The sequence below is a fragment of the Mustela nivalis genome (genome assembly GCF_964662115.1).
Source record: "Mustela nivalis genome assembly, chromosome: 7".
NCBI lineage: Eukaryota > Metazoa > Chordata > Mammalia > Carnivora > Mustelidae > Mustela > Mustela nivalis.
This window is the reverse complement of record NC_139026.1, coordinates 56,753,641-56,767,267: the sequence shown is the minus strand read 5'-3', so window position 1 is coordinate 56,767,267 and position 13,627 is coordinate 56,753,641. Positions and strand designations below refer to the sequence as shown.

The following is a 13,627-nucleotide window of genomic DNA, read 5'->3' as shown; positions in this document are numbered from 1 at the left end:
TCCTCCCTCTTATATTTCAGTGACCCTCCCATGATTTTTCAGGCTTTTTTATTCAAGCCCAATAATATCTATGTTAAATATAGATATGCTATTTGTTGTCTGCCTCACATAGAGAAATCTTTTAAGTGAACACTTATCAGGAAATGAGGCAAAGCTTGGTTTGATGAAGTCCAGTTCTGTCCTCTGCCCCCTATTTTCATGCTTTTCTTCTGTTCATCTTTCCTGAGCTTCTATCCTAGGTCCTCAATCCTCTCCATCCTTCACTATGCTTTTCACATGTTCCACTGGGGCATTTCTTGTTCTTCATCTGCATATACCATTTTAGGAATCCCTCAATTTGAACAGGGAGAATTTGAAACTTGTATCTCAACTGCTGTCATCTCTGACTCCCTTTTTAAAGCTAAACTCAAATGTCCATCAGTAGCACCACACGCATTATATGACAATAAATAGCACCAAGAAGACTGACACCAGAAACTCGACTGACTTCCATTTCCTCATAATAAAATCCAAACCTCTTGCCTCATCGTTACCATTCCTGCTAATTTCATGTTTATGTTTCCATCTACCCCTTAAAGCTCTCGCTCTAAAATTTTCCCAAGAATTCTCACAGTCCCACATTCCCATCATGAGTGTGATTGTATTTTCTTTCCAGACAAATCTACAGCTTTGTACTTTGTTTTGTTGACTCAGCTTCTGCTTCTCTGGGAAAAACCTCACACACTCTTGCTTATTTCACTGGGATGTTGTGGGTGATGGCTGTAAATGGGCTTGGCTTTTTTCTCATGTCTATTTTATACCCTTACTTATCAGGGTCATTTAATCACTGTCTAGATCTCTGAGAATTTAAAAGCCTATAAAGATTTTTGAGACCAGAAAGAAAAGAATCTTGGCTCTGAAATACAAAAATAAAATAACTGTAAAGTCAAAACTGATATTTTATATTTTATTCCAGTAGCAAAACTATAAAAGTTCTTTCAAGTTTCAAAAGAAAAATCGTATGTGTGCGATGTGCTTCCATTTAGTACACTTGATATGTTGTGTCTTTGGGCAATTGATTTTTTTTTTTTTTAATTTATTTGACAGAGATCACAAGTAGGTGGCAGAGAGGCAGGCAGAGAGAGAGAGGGAGGGAGGAGGAAGCAGGCTCCTCGCCGAGCAGAGAGCCCGATGCGGGGCTCAATCCCAGGACCCTGAGATCATGAACCAAGCCGAAGGCAGAGGCTTTAACTCACTGAGCCACCCAGGCGCCCCAGGGGCAACTGATTTTTGCAGTCTTAAAGCATTAAGAAGAATTTTTCCCCTCTGATCTTCTTACCACTTTGAATACAGTCCTATTTCGTCAGGCATTTGTTGATGAACAAATCCTTCAAATTTTGCCCAATTTTAAACATTTAACAAATTAATTTTTCCTCCTATATAACATGAAAAGAAATATCTACCACTCTACATTTCAGAACTTGTTTCTTTCTTTCAGATATATCCTGGTTCACTGTAAATATATTTCAGGCAATAAAGAAGTCTATCTACATAAACGTAGTCGATTTCCAAATATTTGCTTTAGGGATCATTTCTAAACCACATCTGGGCATATCATCATTTCTTGGACACAATTGAAGTTTCTTTTCACTATCATATTTTTTTTCTAATATAGTGAAGCTGGCATATGCTTAACTATTTCAGTTAAGTTCAGTTAAACACGATTTTAATTGAAGTGAGAGAAGCAATACCTGCTGTGCACAGAAGTGACGCAAAGGGAAGATTAATCAGTTCTGCTGTTTAGAGAAGGGCACTTGGAATAACAATAACCAACAGCTGTTGAGGACCTAGGGTGTGATAAGCACTTTATAATACCATTTTCTAATTTATTTAACCTAAACTTCTCCACACTGGAATCTGCAAAGTTCACAGCAACAGTAGTAAGTTAATTTTTACTTATTGTTGCTCCCATGTTTCTGAAAATTGCTGGGCATGCCTTGCATATTGTCCAGTAAGCCTACTTATGCTGCGTATTGCTACAGGTGCACAATGTATGAGGGTCCCTAGTGGGTCCTGGCCTCTGGCAGGTGCAATTTGCTAACACACAGAAGTCCCCACCCAGGTGCTGCCACAGCTCCAGCAGCCCTGACACAACCATCCAGGATCCCCAGAGTCCTCGAGCGGTGTGTCCATCTTGACCAAGTGTGGAATAGCATCCCTTTCCAGTATGTGATGGAGTCTATTACGGGGCCGCTAGGAAATGATAACTCAAGCTGAATATTCTGCTAACTGTCACATTGCTCTTTCACTTTTTCATTCCAGGCCTTTTTCTCTCCTGAACTAAAACATGTATTTATGGGCCGGTGCAGAATCAGATTTGAATAATATGGCCACTAAGCTCTATGGTTCAGTGATGGGCAGTGTCCCTGAGAATGAATTACCCCCAACGTGGCTCTTCAATACCAGGTAAGTGGATATTGTTTGGGCAGATCCCATCAATCATCTGGCACAGTGATCCATGTCCAGATTCCAGCAAGGGTCCCCGCTAGGCTTATTGGCTGGAAGAGAAATTTAATTTATTTTAGAAATGAGAAAAACAAGGATCAGCAAATGTAGATTATCTGCCTGAGCTCATAGGCTTAGGAAATAACCAAAACAAGATTCAAAATCCAGCCCCAAGTTTTGTGGGTTTAGGGGGGTTTTGTTTAAGAATATCAAATTACTTCCTGGAACTCAAGCTCTTCTTTATCTCAGATATACCATTCTGTTCTTTAAATGCTTTTCCTGCCTTTCCAACCACCTGCTAAGGGAGCATCAATAAATAAAACCATCTCTGTTTATGAGGAGTTTACACTTCAGGGAACTGATCACTGTCTTCTTTCCTTCTTTCCCAAGCTATTATTTTAACCCATATAACAATGAGAAAGTACTCCCTCAGCCACCCCAGGGAGGAAAAACAAGAGTAATACCTGACTTCTCTATAGGAAAATACAGCGTTCCTTTTTCAGGACTGACACATCAGCCCAGCCAACCCCTCTTTGGCAGCCTAGGAAATGGACTGTGCCCTTTTTTGTCTGTTGTGTTTGAGGTAAGAGAAGACAAATCAAGCCATTTCTGGAAGGTAGACAACGTGGTTACAGCCGAGAAACACGACTACTACTGACTCCAACATTTACCTCCCGTTCATAGTATACAGACACAGCCACCTGGAGGGAGGAGCTAACCCAAGAGTCACAAGGAAATTGAACAGATTCCTAACTACTCCTGGCAAGTGTGTAACCATCACCTACGCCAGCCCTTCCTGAGCGCCAAGGAATACTGTACAACATGGGCTCAGGAAGGTGGCAGAGGAAACATTGCTCAAGGATTAAATAGAGTTTCTCTTAGGATGGGGTAGGGGGAATACCGCAGGAAAGGACTCTGATAAGAAAAAGAAATGAACTTGTCAGCCTGACCCATCTCAAGCTCTGGTGCTAACTTGGGAGATGCAGCCCTGGTCTGTGATAGTGATTCAGGGATCACCCTACCTTGTGACCTAGATAAGGTTCCTCTGAATCTCATTCCATTCTGGTAGAAAGTCTAAAAATCCTCCCCAGTGTTGTGGTAAATCCTGAAGTCTTGAGTTACCGTGATCATCTCTGACTTCAGACTCCTGCATCGGCAGATCACCCAGGCATCCTGTTTCTGTCCTTACCCTGTCAGTCTGGATGCAGATCCAAGCACCTTTCCGTAATTCCCACAAAGCAGACAAGCGGTGGATGGCACAGAATTGACTGAAGTTTTGGGTTTTCAGTTTTAGATTCCCACTAGCATACAGTGATCCCAAAGGCAGACATTTGGTCTTGCGTACTATAATGTTGAAAACAACAAGAGAACGCTCAGAGAGAGTCAGCTGCATGGATAAAGTGAGGCATCTTGTCTTCAAGGAAAACACAAGAAACTTCTATTTATGTTATACATCTTTGTTCTTACAAGTCTTTAGCCTCATCCCACTAGGCCTTTCTCACTGGCCACTTTTTTCTATATCACTTCCAGCTGCGAGCCATTCTTCCTGTTCCTCTTCCCATCTCTCCTCCTCACTCCCTTTTTCCTGGATTGGCGCTGGGAAATTCAAACTTTCTGCATCTTATTATAGAAAGCAATTTGTGGGGTGCCTGGGTGGTTCAGTGGTTTAAAGCCTCTGCCTTCCACTCAGGTCATAATCTCAGGGTCCTGGGATCAAGCCCCGCATCGGACTCTCTGCTCAGCAGAGAGTCTGCTTCCTCCTCTCTCTCTGCCTGCCTCTCTGCCTACTTGTGATCTCTGGCTGTCAAATAAATAAATAAAATCTTTAAAAAAAAAAAAAAAAGAAAAGAAAAGAAAGCAATTTGTATTCCCCTCTAATTCCCATGGTTTACATATCCAAAACCACTTGAGTACTCAGCAAAACCTCTTAGCCTTTTTGCTACCTAATACATCTTGGCATTATGTTATCCTATGTGAACAAGACCAGGAAGTATTTGCTTTGCAGGAAAAAAAAAAAAATCAGTGAAGGCAGGAATCATTTAAAAGTATATATTTACACCTTAAATTTTTAAATTTTTAATTTTATGTCAAAGCATATTCATGTTCACTTATTCGCCAGTTGGTTAACATTAGGCCAAGGACTTCTCTTGGAGCAGGAGTCTCCCTGATTGGAGCTCTGAATCAGCTTTCTTAAGTAAACCAAACCCCTAGGGTATTTGCTGCAGATTTTAGTGTTTGCTGTTTGAAGACAGTTGATGACTTCTGTAAGGGCAGATTATTTTTAGGTTGTTTTTTTTTTTATGTTATTCCCCAGTGTTTTATAGCAATCTCGCCACAACAATTTTTTTAGTAAATTGCTTTTAAGATTTCCAACATTTTTCATAGCTATTTGTATCAGATTATATAGCATTTAATTGAGGATATAACTTCATAAGTAAACTTGGCAAATTTAGACCCAAATGCAAGGGACCCTTACTAAACAAACAACTTCACTAAAGGGAGCAGAATCATTTGTGACTTCTGGCTCCCGGCATCCAGTGTGTGTTTCAGTTAATCTCGTGAGTCTGTTTCGTCGTCAGGTGAGAAACACGTCACTGGAGCGCCTGGGTAGCTCAGTCAGTTAAGTGTCTGCCTTGGGCTCAGCTCATGATCCTAGATCACCAGCCCCACATTGGGCTCTCTGCTCAGCAGGGAGCCTGCTTCTCCCTTTGCCTGCCCCTCTGCCTGCTTGTGCTTTCTCTCGCTCGCTCTCTCTCTCTGTCAAATCAATAACTAAAACTTAAAAAAAAAAAAAGAAAAAAGAAAAGAAATATGTCACTGTTGCCATTTCTTCTCAATAAATTCAGATCAGAACTTCTAATGTTGTACTTACTAGGAAAATGGTCATGTTTTAGTTCCCTTAGTTGGTAAAATTCCTTTCGAAAAACTCATTTTTGCCTCTCTGCTGAGCTAACAAGACGGAGGAAGCCTCGGGCTGCTGTGGAGTGCGGTGGTGCTGGGCTACTCCAGCCCCGAAGGTGAGAAGGTGGGCTTAGCAGGAAGCCTGTAAGAGAGACCCAGTGTGTTGCTAGAAACAGAGAGTGCCACGGGCAAGCAGCTTATTCAGTTTTCCCTTCCCCTATGGAGTTGTTTCCCTTCTTTTCTCCTGTCTTTGAGAGGTTTTGTTTCCCGTTGGAGTGTATCTTTAACTCTGCCAGCCCCAGTGTTTTATTATTTGCTTTTGACCCTTGAAATGCTCCCAGCAAACCTGCCTCCCTTTAATTATGATCTACGCGCTAGTGGTTTTAGGATCCGGGAAGGGCTGTTATCTTGGTCTTGCCATTTGGAAATCTTTTCCTGGTTACATGCCGTAATCACAGGATTCCCAGAACCACATGCTCCTGTTTTCATATCTGAATTAAAAGCACTGGACAGTTATCTACCTCATTTTCTCCACCCTAGACATGGCTTGCATTCATTTCTAGATCAAATGAACAAAAGCAAAAGGTCTGCTCTTCCTCCTACCATTGGGAAGTGGCAAGAGCAACAAGATAGAAAGCCACTGCTGGGTTCCAGCTTGGCCGCCAGATGCACAGCATATAAAACCGTTGCCTGTAGCAGAGGTTAATCTGCATTGGTATGGCCATGTGCCTCTCTGCAGCCTGGTGTTCCAGTCTTCCTGACGTCCACTAAGCCTCCAGGGAACACCCATTCCTGACCTGACCTTCTGACCTCTACCAGTCACCCACCACCACCTGCCCCACCCATAAAATAAACCCAGCACCTTCAATCTAAATCAAAGCTAAGTTCAGTGAAGTCAGAGACTTCAGGAGACACCATGACTAAAGCTGCCCTATTCCATATCAACCATCCCACCAACATGGGCCTTTTGTGTCCCAACTTCTCCAGCATGTTTCATCCCCATACTAATATGCCATGATCAACAAATGCCTCAATATCTTGATCTCCTTATGGGCTCTTCCCTCAGCCTCCTGGCTATGCTGGGATCAGGAGAGGTGCCACCTTAGGGATGGGGTACACACAGGTGCAAAGGCCCTGGTGACATGGTGTATCTTAAACTATAATGTAGGTACATGAGTGTTCACTTTTTAATTTTTTAATTTGTATATATTCATTGTAGACTATGTCTTAATATGAATTATCTACTTCATAATTTAACAATTTTTTTAAAAAACCAACCTCTGTTTCTTTGAGGCAAACACCAGCCAGCTATGGTACTCTCCATCCCTTTTGGTCAACCCCTGTTGAGTGCTAAAATACTGGTTGTTCTCACTCATTTATTGTTACATGAATAGATCCTCCCATAACCCTACCTTTTTCTGGTTACCCATCTTTTTCTCCCCTCTGCTTCTGGTAAGAGAAGTGTAAGTTGTGCTTGTTTTCAATAATTGAATACATTTCCAGAACCAGCCCTTCCTTCAGGTTCCTATCTACTATAAAATGATGAGAATCACAACTAGTACCATTCAGTTTTACTAATCCCTTCTACTAAGGTTTGGTTAATTGAGTACCCAGAATGCATTTCTTAATCTACCTGGGATGTACAGTAGAACCAGGTAGGCTAAATCAGGGAAATCAGAGTGTTACATCAGGCAATCACTGTCCTACCCCAAAGGCCTGAAGACTGACTTCTTATCATCACTCTCAGGATCTCTCTCATGACCTAAGGAAATCCATTCTCCCTATAGGCCCTGCAATGCGGGAAGATTACTTGGTGTGGGGAAAGACCACATACCTGGGGTCAGAATATGGGTGTAGTGTGAGAGTAAAAGAGAAATAGAAGGGAATTTTTCTTTTATGGATGTCTTTTCTTTTACTTGCCTGATTGCTCTGTCTAGGACTTCCAGTGCTATTTTGAAAAGAAGTGGCAAGAGTGGGCATCCTTGCCTTGTACCAGACCTTCAAGGGAAAGATTTCAGGTTTTCCCTGTTAATTATTTTAGCTGTGAGATTTTCATAGATAGCCTTTATTGTGTTACACTTTTCTATTGAGAATTTTAATCATGTACTTTTTTTAAGTAAACTATACCCAGTGTGGGACTATGGAGCGGTGGAGCTTGAATTCACATCCCTGAGATCAAGAGTCACATGTCCTACTGACTGAGCCCCCCAGGATCCCCAAGAATTGTAATCATGAATCAGTGGACTTTGTCATGTGCTCTTTCTTAATCTAGGGAGATGATCATGGTTTTTTTTTTCCCTTTTATTTGGTAATGTGGTAAATCACATTGATTTGAATATATTGAACTATCCCTCCATAAGAGAGATAAATTTCACTTGATCATGGTGTATGGTCCTTTCAATATGCTATTGAATTCAGTTTGCTAATATTTTATTGAGGATTTTTCATGTCTGTTCATCAGGAATGCTGTCTGTAATTTTCTTTTCTGATCTGTTTATCTGGTTTTGGTATTAACATGATGCTAACTTCATAAAATGAGTTTGGAAGTGTTCTCTCTTTTTCTGTATTTGAAAGAGTTTAAGAAGGATTGATATTCTTCTTTGAATACTTGGTGGAATTTATGCATGAAGACACCTGGTCCTGGACTTCTCTGTTGAGGTTTTCAATTACTGATCCAATCTCCTTATTTGTTATTTGTTTCACGCTTTTCATTTTTTCTTCATTCAGTTTTGGTAGGTTGTATGTGTCTAGAAATTTATGCAACTCTTCTAGGTTACCCAGTTTACTAGTGTGTATAACTGCTTATAATTGTCCCTTCTGATTCTTTTTATTTCTGAGACATCCATTGTAATGTCCACTCTTTCACTTCTTACTTTATTTATATGCATTTTCTCTTTGTTCCTTAGTTAAGGGTTTGTCAGTTTTATCTTTTCAAAAGACCAATTATTAGTTTTGTCGATATTTTTCTATTCCCTTTTTGACTTATTTCTCCTCTAATTTTTATTGATGAAGTTCTAGAACCTAGGTGAGGTTAGGTGGGCTGAGGTCCGGAGCCGATGACCAAGAAAGAATTCTTGAGACATCTTTGGTGCAAAATGGTGGTTTATTAAAACACGGGGACAGGACCCTTGGGCAGGAAGAGCTGCTGCCCCGGGTTGTGAGGGTAGGCATGTTATATACCTTGCAGTTGGGGGAAGGTGAGGAGAAGGGAGGTTTCAACGGGAGTTTTCATATGCTAAAGAGGGCCTACAAGGTGCCAGGATATCAGAGGCCTACCAGAGGCCTTGCCCTTGCAGGCCTTGCCCTTGTGACTTGATCAATGTTGTCTTTAGAGCAGCCATTAACATTAAGATAGTTGGGAGACTTTTTGGTGGGATGTCACAATCCTGCTATCAATCGTCTTTGTTAGTGAGATTTAGGACATTTGCAAGCCAAGGGAGACTCCTGTCTAGCAGGATTGTGAGCTCTGCAAGTTAACTATTTGCTTATTGTTCATGGCAGTCAGGGCTGCCTGAGGGATGCTACACTTAGGACTGAGGGGGAGCGGATGAAGAGGGGGGTGCAACGCGCCAGCTTTTGCTTTGTCTTCAGCCAGCCCTGTGCTCCCTCATCATTATCACTTCCTTCTGTCTGCTAAATTTGGGTTTAGTTTGTTCTTCTAGTTTCTCGATGTATAAAATTAGATTGTTTATTTGAGATCTTTCTTAATGTAAATGTTTATTGGTATAAATCCCCCTTAATACTGCTTCTGCTCTATCCCATGAGTTTTGGTATGGGTTTGGTTTTCTTTTTTATTTGTCTCAAGATACTCTAAGTTCTTTTGCTTACCACTTTTACCCAAGGGTTGTTTTAGAGTGTGTTGTTTCATTTTCACACATTCATGAATTTTCCATTATTTACTTATTCTCTTTTTTAAATATTATTTTATTTTATTTTATTTTATTTTTTGCTGTTATTGACATCTAGTTTTATTCCACTGTGGTCAGAAAAAAATTCTTAGAATGGTTTTAATCTTCTTGAAATTGTTAAGACTTGTTTTTTTGATGTAACATTGATATATCCTAGAAAATGAGCTTTGTACACTTAAGAAACATGAATTCTTTGCTATTGGACGGAAAGTTGGTGTATGTCCATTTGGTCTGTAGTATTGTTCAAATCAGCTGTTTTTTCATTGATTTTTTTGTCTTGGTATTCTATACATTATTGTAAGTGGAATATTGAGGTCCCTTGCTGCTATTAGATTGTTGTCAATTTGTCAGTTGTTGAGTTTTTCTTTCAGGTGTGTTGGTATTTGCTGTATATATGTAAGTGCTCTTGTGTTGAGTGCATGTGTTTATAATATACTTTCCTATTGAATTAACCCTTTTATCATTGTATAATGTCCTTCTTTGTATAATTTGTTTGATGTAAGTATAGCCCCCTTCTTTTTCTTGGTTACCATTTGCATGGAATATCTTTTCCTGTTCTTCACTTTCAGCCTATCTGTGTCTTTAAAGTGAATCTCTTGTACATTGCATGGTGATGAGTATTGGTGGGGTTTTTTGATCTGTTTAATCAGGCACTTGTGCCTTTTGTTTAGTGAGCTTAACATATTTACATTTAAAGTAATTTTTAAGAGAGGGAGGCAGGCCTAAGAGATTCTTAACTATTAAGAACAAACTGAGGGTGGCTGGATGGGTGGGGGATGGGCTAAATGGGTGAGGAGGTTAAGGAGGGGTTAAGGAGGACACTTGTTGTGATGAGCACTGGGTGTTATATTTAAGCTAATCACTAAATTCTACTCCTTCAACTAATATTATACTATATGTTAAACTAACTAGAATTTAAAAACCTGAAACAAAAAAAAAGTAATTACTGATATGAGAGTATTTATTATTGCCATTTCCTTCTTTGTTTTCTGTTTTTTTGCTCTTGTTTTGTACCTCTCTTCCACTCTTTTCTTCTTTGCTATGTGATTATTTTTTTTGTAGTGATTTGCTCTTATTTTTTCTTTCTTTTTTTGTATTTATTGACTTTAATTGCATGCAAAATTTTATACTTTTACTCTCCTATCCCTACATTTTGTGTTCTTATCATGAGTGCTTCTTTTTATAGCATGTACTCATTAAAAACAGGCAGTTCTGTCAGCTGAGGTCAGCACTGGTGAAGACTGCAAGTATCCTTGATACCAAAACTACAGCAGCAAGTTCCGTTAGCCTTCTTTTGCTCTCCTACCCGACAGGGGAGGTCCTGGCCAATGAGGTCCGTGTTCAAACTGACCTCACCAGCCATCACAATCAATGCAGAGAGAAGCGGCCTCATGGAATGCTTTCGAGAATGCTGCTAGCTTTTTACAGAATCACCTGCAGATGTGCTTGGAAGCTACAAAAATTCCAACAAGGAAGAGAATTCTTTTGTCTTCTGACAAGACCCTTGTTCCTCCTGAACTGAGCTGCTTTGAGATACACTGCAGAAGTGCAAGTAAATGCGGTGTGCTGCTTTTCCATTTGTCAAAATAAATTAAAATCGGTCTTCAGTGGCAGATACTGTGGCCTGAAAAAAAAAAAAAAAAAAGGTCCTGGGGTCTGCAGTGCAGGCACCAAGGCACTGGGGAGGGTGGTGCAGTGGCTCCGGTCACAGTGAGGGTGCACCAATAGGCCCTTCTCTGTACTTCTCAGTACAGCAGTGTGTACTTTAGGCATCTCTGTCAGCTGGAGTTAGTGTCAGCAAACACCACAGAGGACCTTGATGATGAAAACTGCAGGTTTTCTACCAGTGGCAAAGGCTGCTGGGGTCCTCTTGCTCTCCTTTCCCTGCAGTAAAATGTCATGGCCAAGGGGATCCCTCTTGGTGTGGAGCAGGGCCACACTGGAGGATGGAATGACACACATAAAATGCTTGTGTTTTCCTATGGGGCCATCTTGATTTTTTTGATCCACTGGGTTGCTGCAGCTTCTTCATTGCACTCCCAAAGCCTTCCCAGAGCTATTTTTATCTGTGGGCAGTTGTTAATTTTTTTTCGTGGAGGGATGAAAGCTGGGGCTTCCTAGCCCTCCATCTTGTTGATGTTACTTGCTTTAAGTTTGAAACATAAACTTGGCTTGAGTGGTCATCAAGTCAGTGGTGTAAATAATGACATTTTTTTGTCAATTGTACTACATCTCTGACTATATTTCCAAACCTCCATTTAGATTCAGATCCTCTTCCCAAAACTCTAGGCTACTCCACATCTGCACAGGTTCCCTAAAATCAGCATGTCCAAAAACAGATGTCATGATCTTCTTCCTTAAACCTGCTCCTCTTCCAGAATCCTAGAGCTTGCTTAACAGCTTTCCCACCTACCCAGCTGAGCTTATCAGGGGCCACTCTTGACTCCTTCCTCTTTCTAATGCTCCCACATCCAATAAATACCAAGTCTCATCTATTTTACTTCTTAGATATCTCTCTTTTTTTTTTCTTTTGTAGGAAATCTTTTTATTCACACTAAAGAAATTGCCTTTAGTTTTCATATTTAAAACATTTTATTTTTTGAAACAGTGAAAATACATATTAAGAGCATCCTTAAAACTATTTCATATACATTTTAGTTACTTATTTTTTTTCTCAGCTTGTGTTAGTTTAAATTTAATTAGTTTTTTTTTAAATTTATGGTATCTTTATATTATTAACATATAATGTATTATCTGTTTCAGGGGTACAGGTCTGTGATTCATCAGTCTTACACTATACACAGGGCTCACCATAACACATACCCTCCCCAGTGTCCATCATGCACCCACCCCATCCCCCACCCCCTCTACTCCAGCAACCCTCAGTTTGCTTCCTGAGATTCTTATGGTTTGTCTGCATCTTTTAGATATCTCTTGAACCCATCTCCACTGCCATTGGCCTCATCCAGGTCTCCTTTACTTCGCATTTGGACCACAGAAACACTGCCCTAATTTACTCCATGTCCCCACTCTCTCTAGGTCATCCTTGTCATGGCAGCCTAAGAGGTCTTTGCAAAATTCATCAGATCATGTTCCTTTCTTGACCTTTAGGGTGAAGTTCCAGATCCTTAATGGTTTATAGGAAACCCTATGGCCTACCCTTGTCTACTCTACTCTACTGAGAACCTTTTTTTTTTCTTAAAGATTTTATTTATTTATTTGACAAACAGAGATCACAAGTAGGCAGAGAGGCAGGCAGAGAGAGAGAGGAGGAAGCAGGCTCCCTGCTGAGCAGAGAGCCCGATATGGGGCTCGATCCCAGGACCCTGGGATCATGACCTGAGCTGAAGGCAGAGGCTTTAACCCACTGAGCCACCCAGGTGCCCCTCCACTGAGAAACTTTATCGCCTCTAGACTCCTAGCTCTCTCTACTCCAACCATGCTGTATTTCTTTCAGTTCCTCAGACATCCATGTTACTTCCCTCTTCTGGCCTTTGCACATGCTGTCCCCCTGCCCTCCATATGCTCCTCCTCTTTCCATTGAGCTAACTCCTGTTCATCCCTCAGGGTTTAACTTAAAGGGCACTTTCTCAGGAAAACTTCCTTGACTTTCTAGAATACGCTGTTAATCTGCCCTGTGTCCCAGAGCACTCTGCCCTTTTTTTCAGTTGTTTATTCACAATTATTTAATGTGTGTCTTCACCACTAGAATGCATGTTCCATGAAGACATTAAAGTACCCACACCACCTGTAGCTGTATACCTAGTGCCTTGCTAACGCCCAGCACCCAGTCAAGTCTCAGTAAACAGTTGCTGACCAGCGATTGAAACGCAGTTCTTCCTAGTTAAGGATTCAGTTCCGGTGTGCAGATATAACCTAAACACCAATAGTCCATGATATTTGTGCTTTCATTTAAGCCCTTTGACCCTTATTTTTCATTTTACACATCTTTTTATGTACATACTAGACTTCTCGCTTCCCCTTTTTCCTCTTCCCAGCGATGTGTCACAAATTGATGTATTTTTATTGGGTGAGGCCCAGGCAATCTCCCTGTTTATAACTCTGGCCTTTCTGTGAGCAAACACACAAAGTGAACTTTGGTTTATCTCCTATCATAATGTAGCTCCTAATTGCTGGCAGGGAGGCTGTATTCCATAGTCCACGTGACCAGTGGCGCATGACCAGAAAGGAGCGTGGGGAAGAGTGGACCAAAGGACCCAGCTAGAGGCTGCCCAGCTGGAGTCCCTGCCTCCCTAAAGGCACAGAGTAAAACAAGTGAGCACAAGGGGTATGGTTCTGAGGTAAGCAAGGGCACGAAGATGACACTGTTGGGC

At 40.9% G+C, this 13,627-nt stretch overlaps 1 protein-coding gene across 14 annotated transcripts in view; it reads left to right on the top strand.

Moving 5' to 3' along the window:
* The window catches only part of GUCY2C (guanylate cyclase 2C), a 124,013-nt gene that overhangs the window by 40,291 nt on the left and 70,095 nt on the right, over window positions 1-13,627 (top strand). For 5 of the 14 annotated variants that reach the window (XM_082742345.1, XM_082742349.1, XM_082742344.1 and 2 more), the window contains one exon: window positions 2,302-2,445. In XM_082742345.1, the coding sequence (XP_082598471.1) occupies window positions 2,412-2,445 (34 nt within the window). In that variant the 5' untranslated portion in view covers window positions 2,302-2,411. Of the gene's footprint in view, window positions 1-2,301; window positions 2,446-10,606; window positions 10,855-13,416; window positions 13,553-13,627 lie in introns of all 14 variants that reach the window. The other 9 variants (XM_082742351.1, XM_082742352.1, XM_082742342.1 and 6 more) reach the window with 6 other exon arrangements.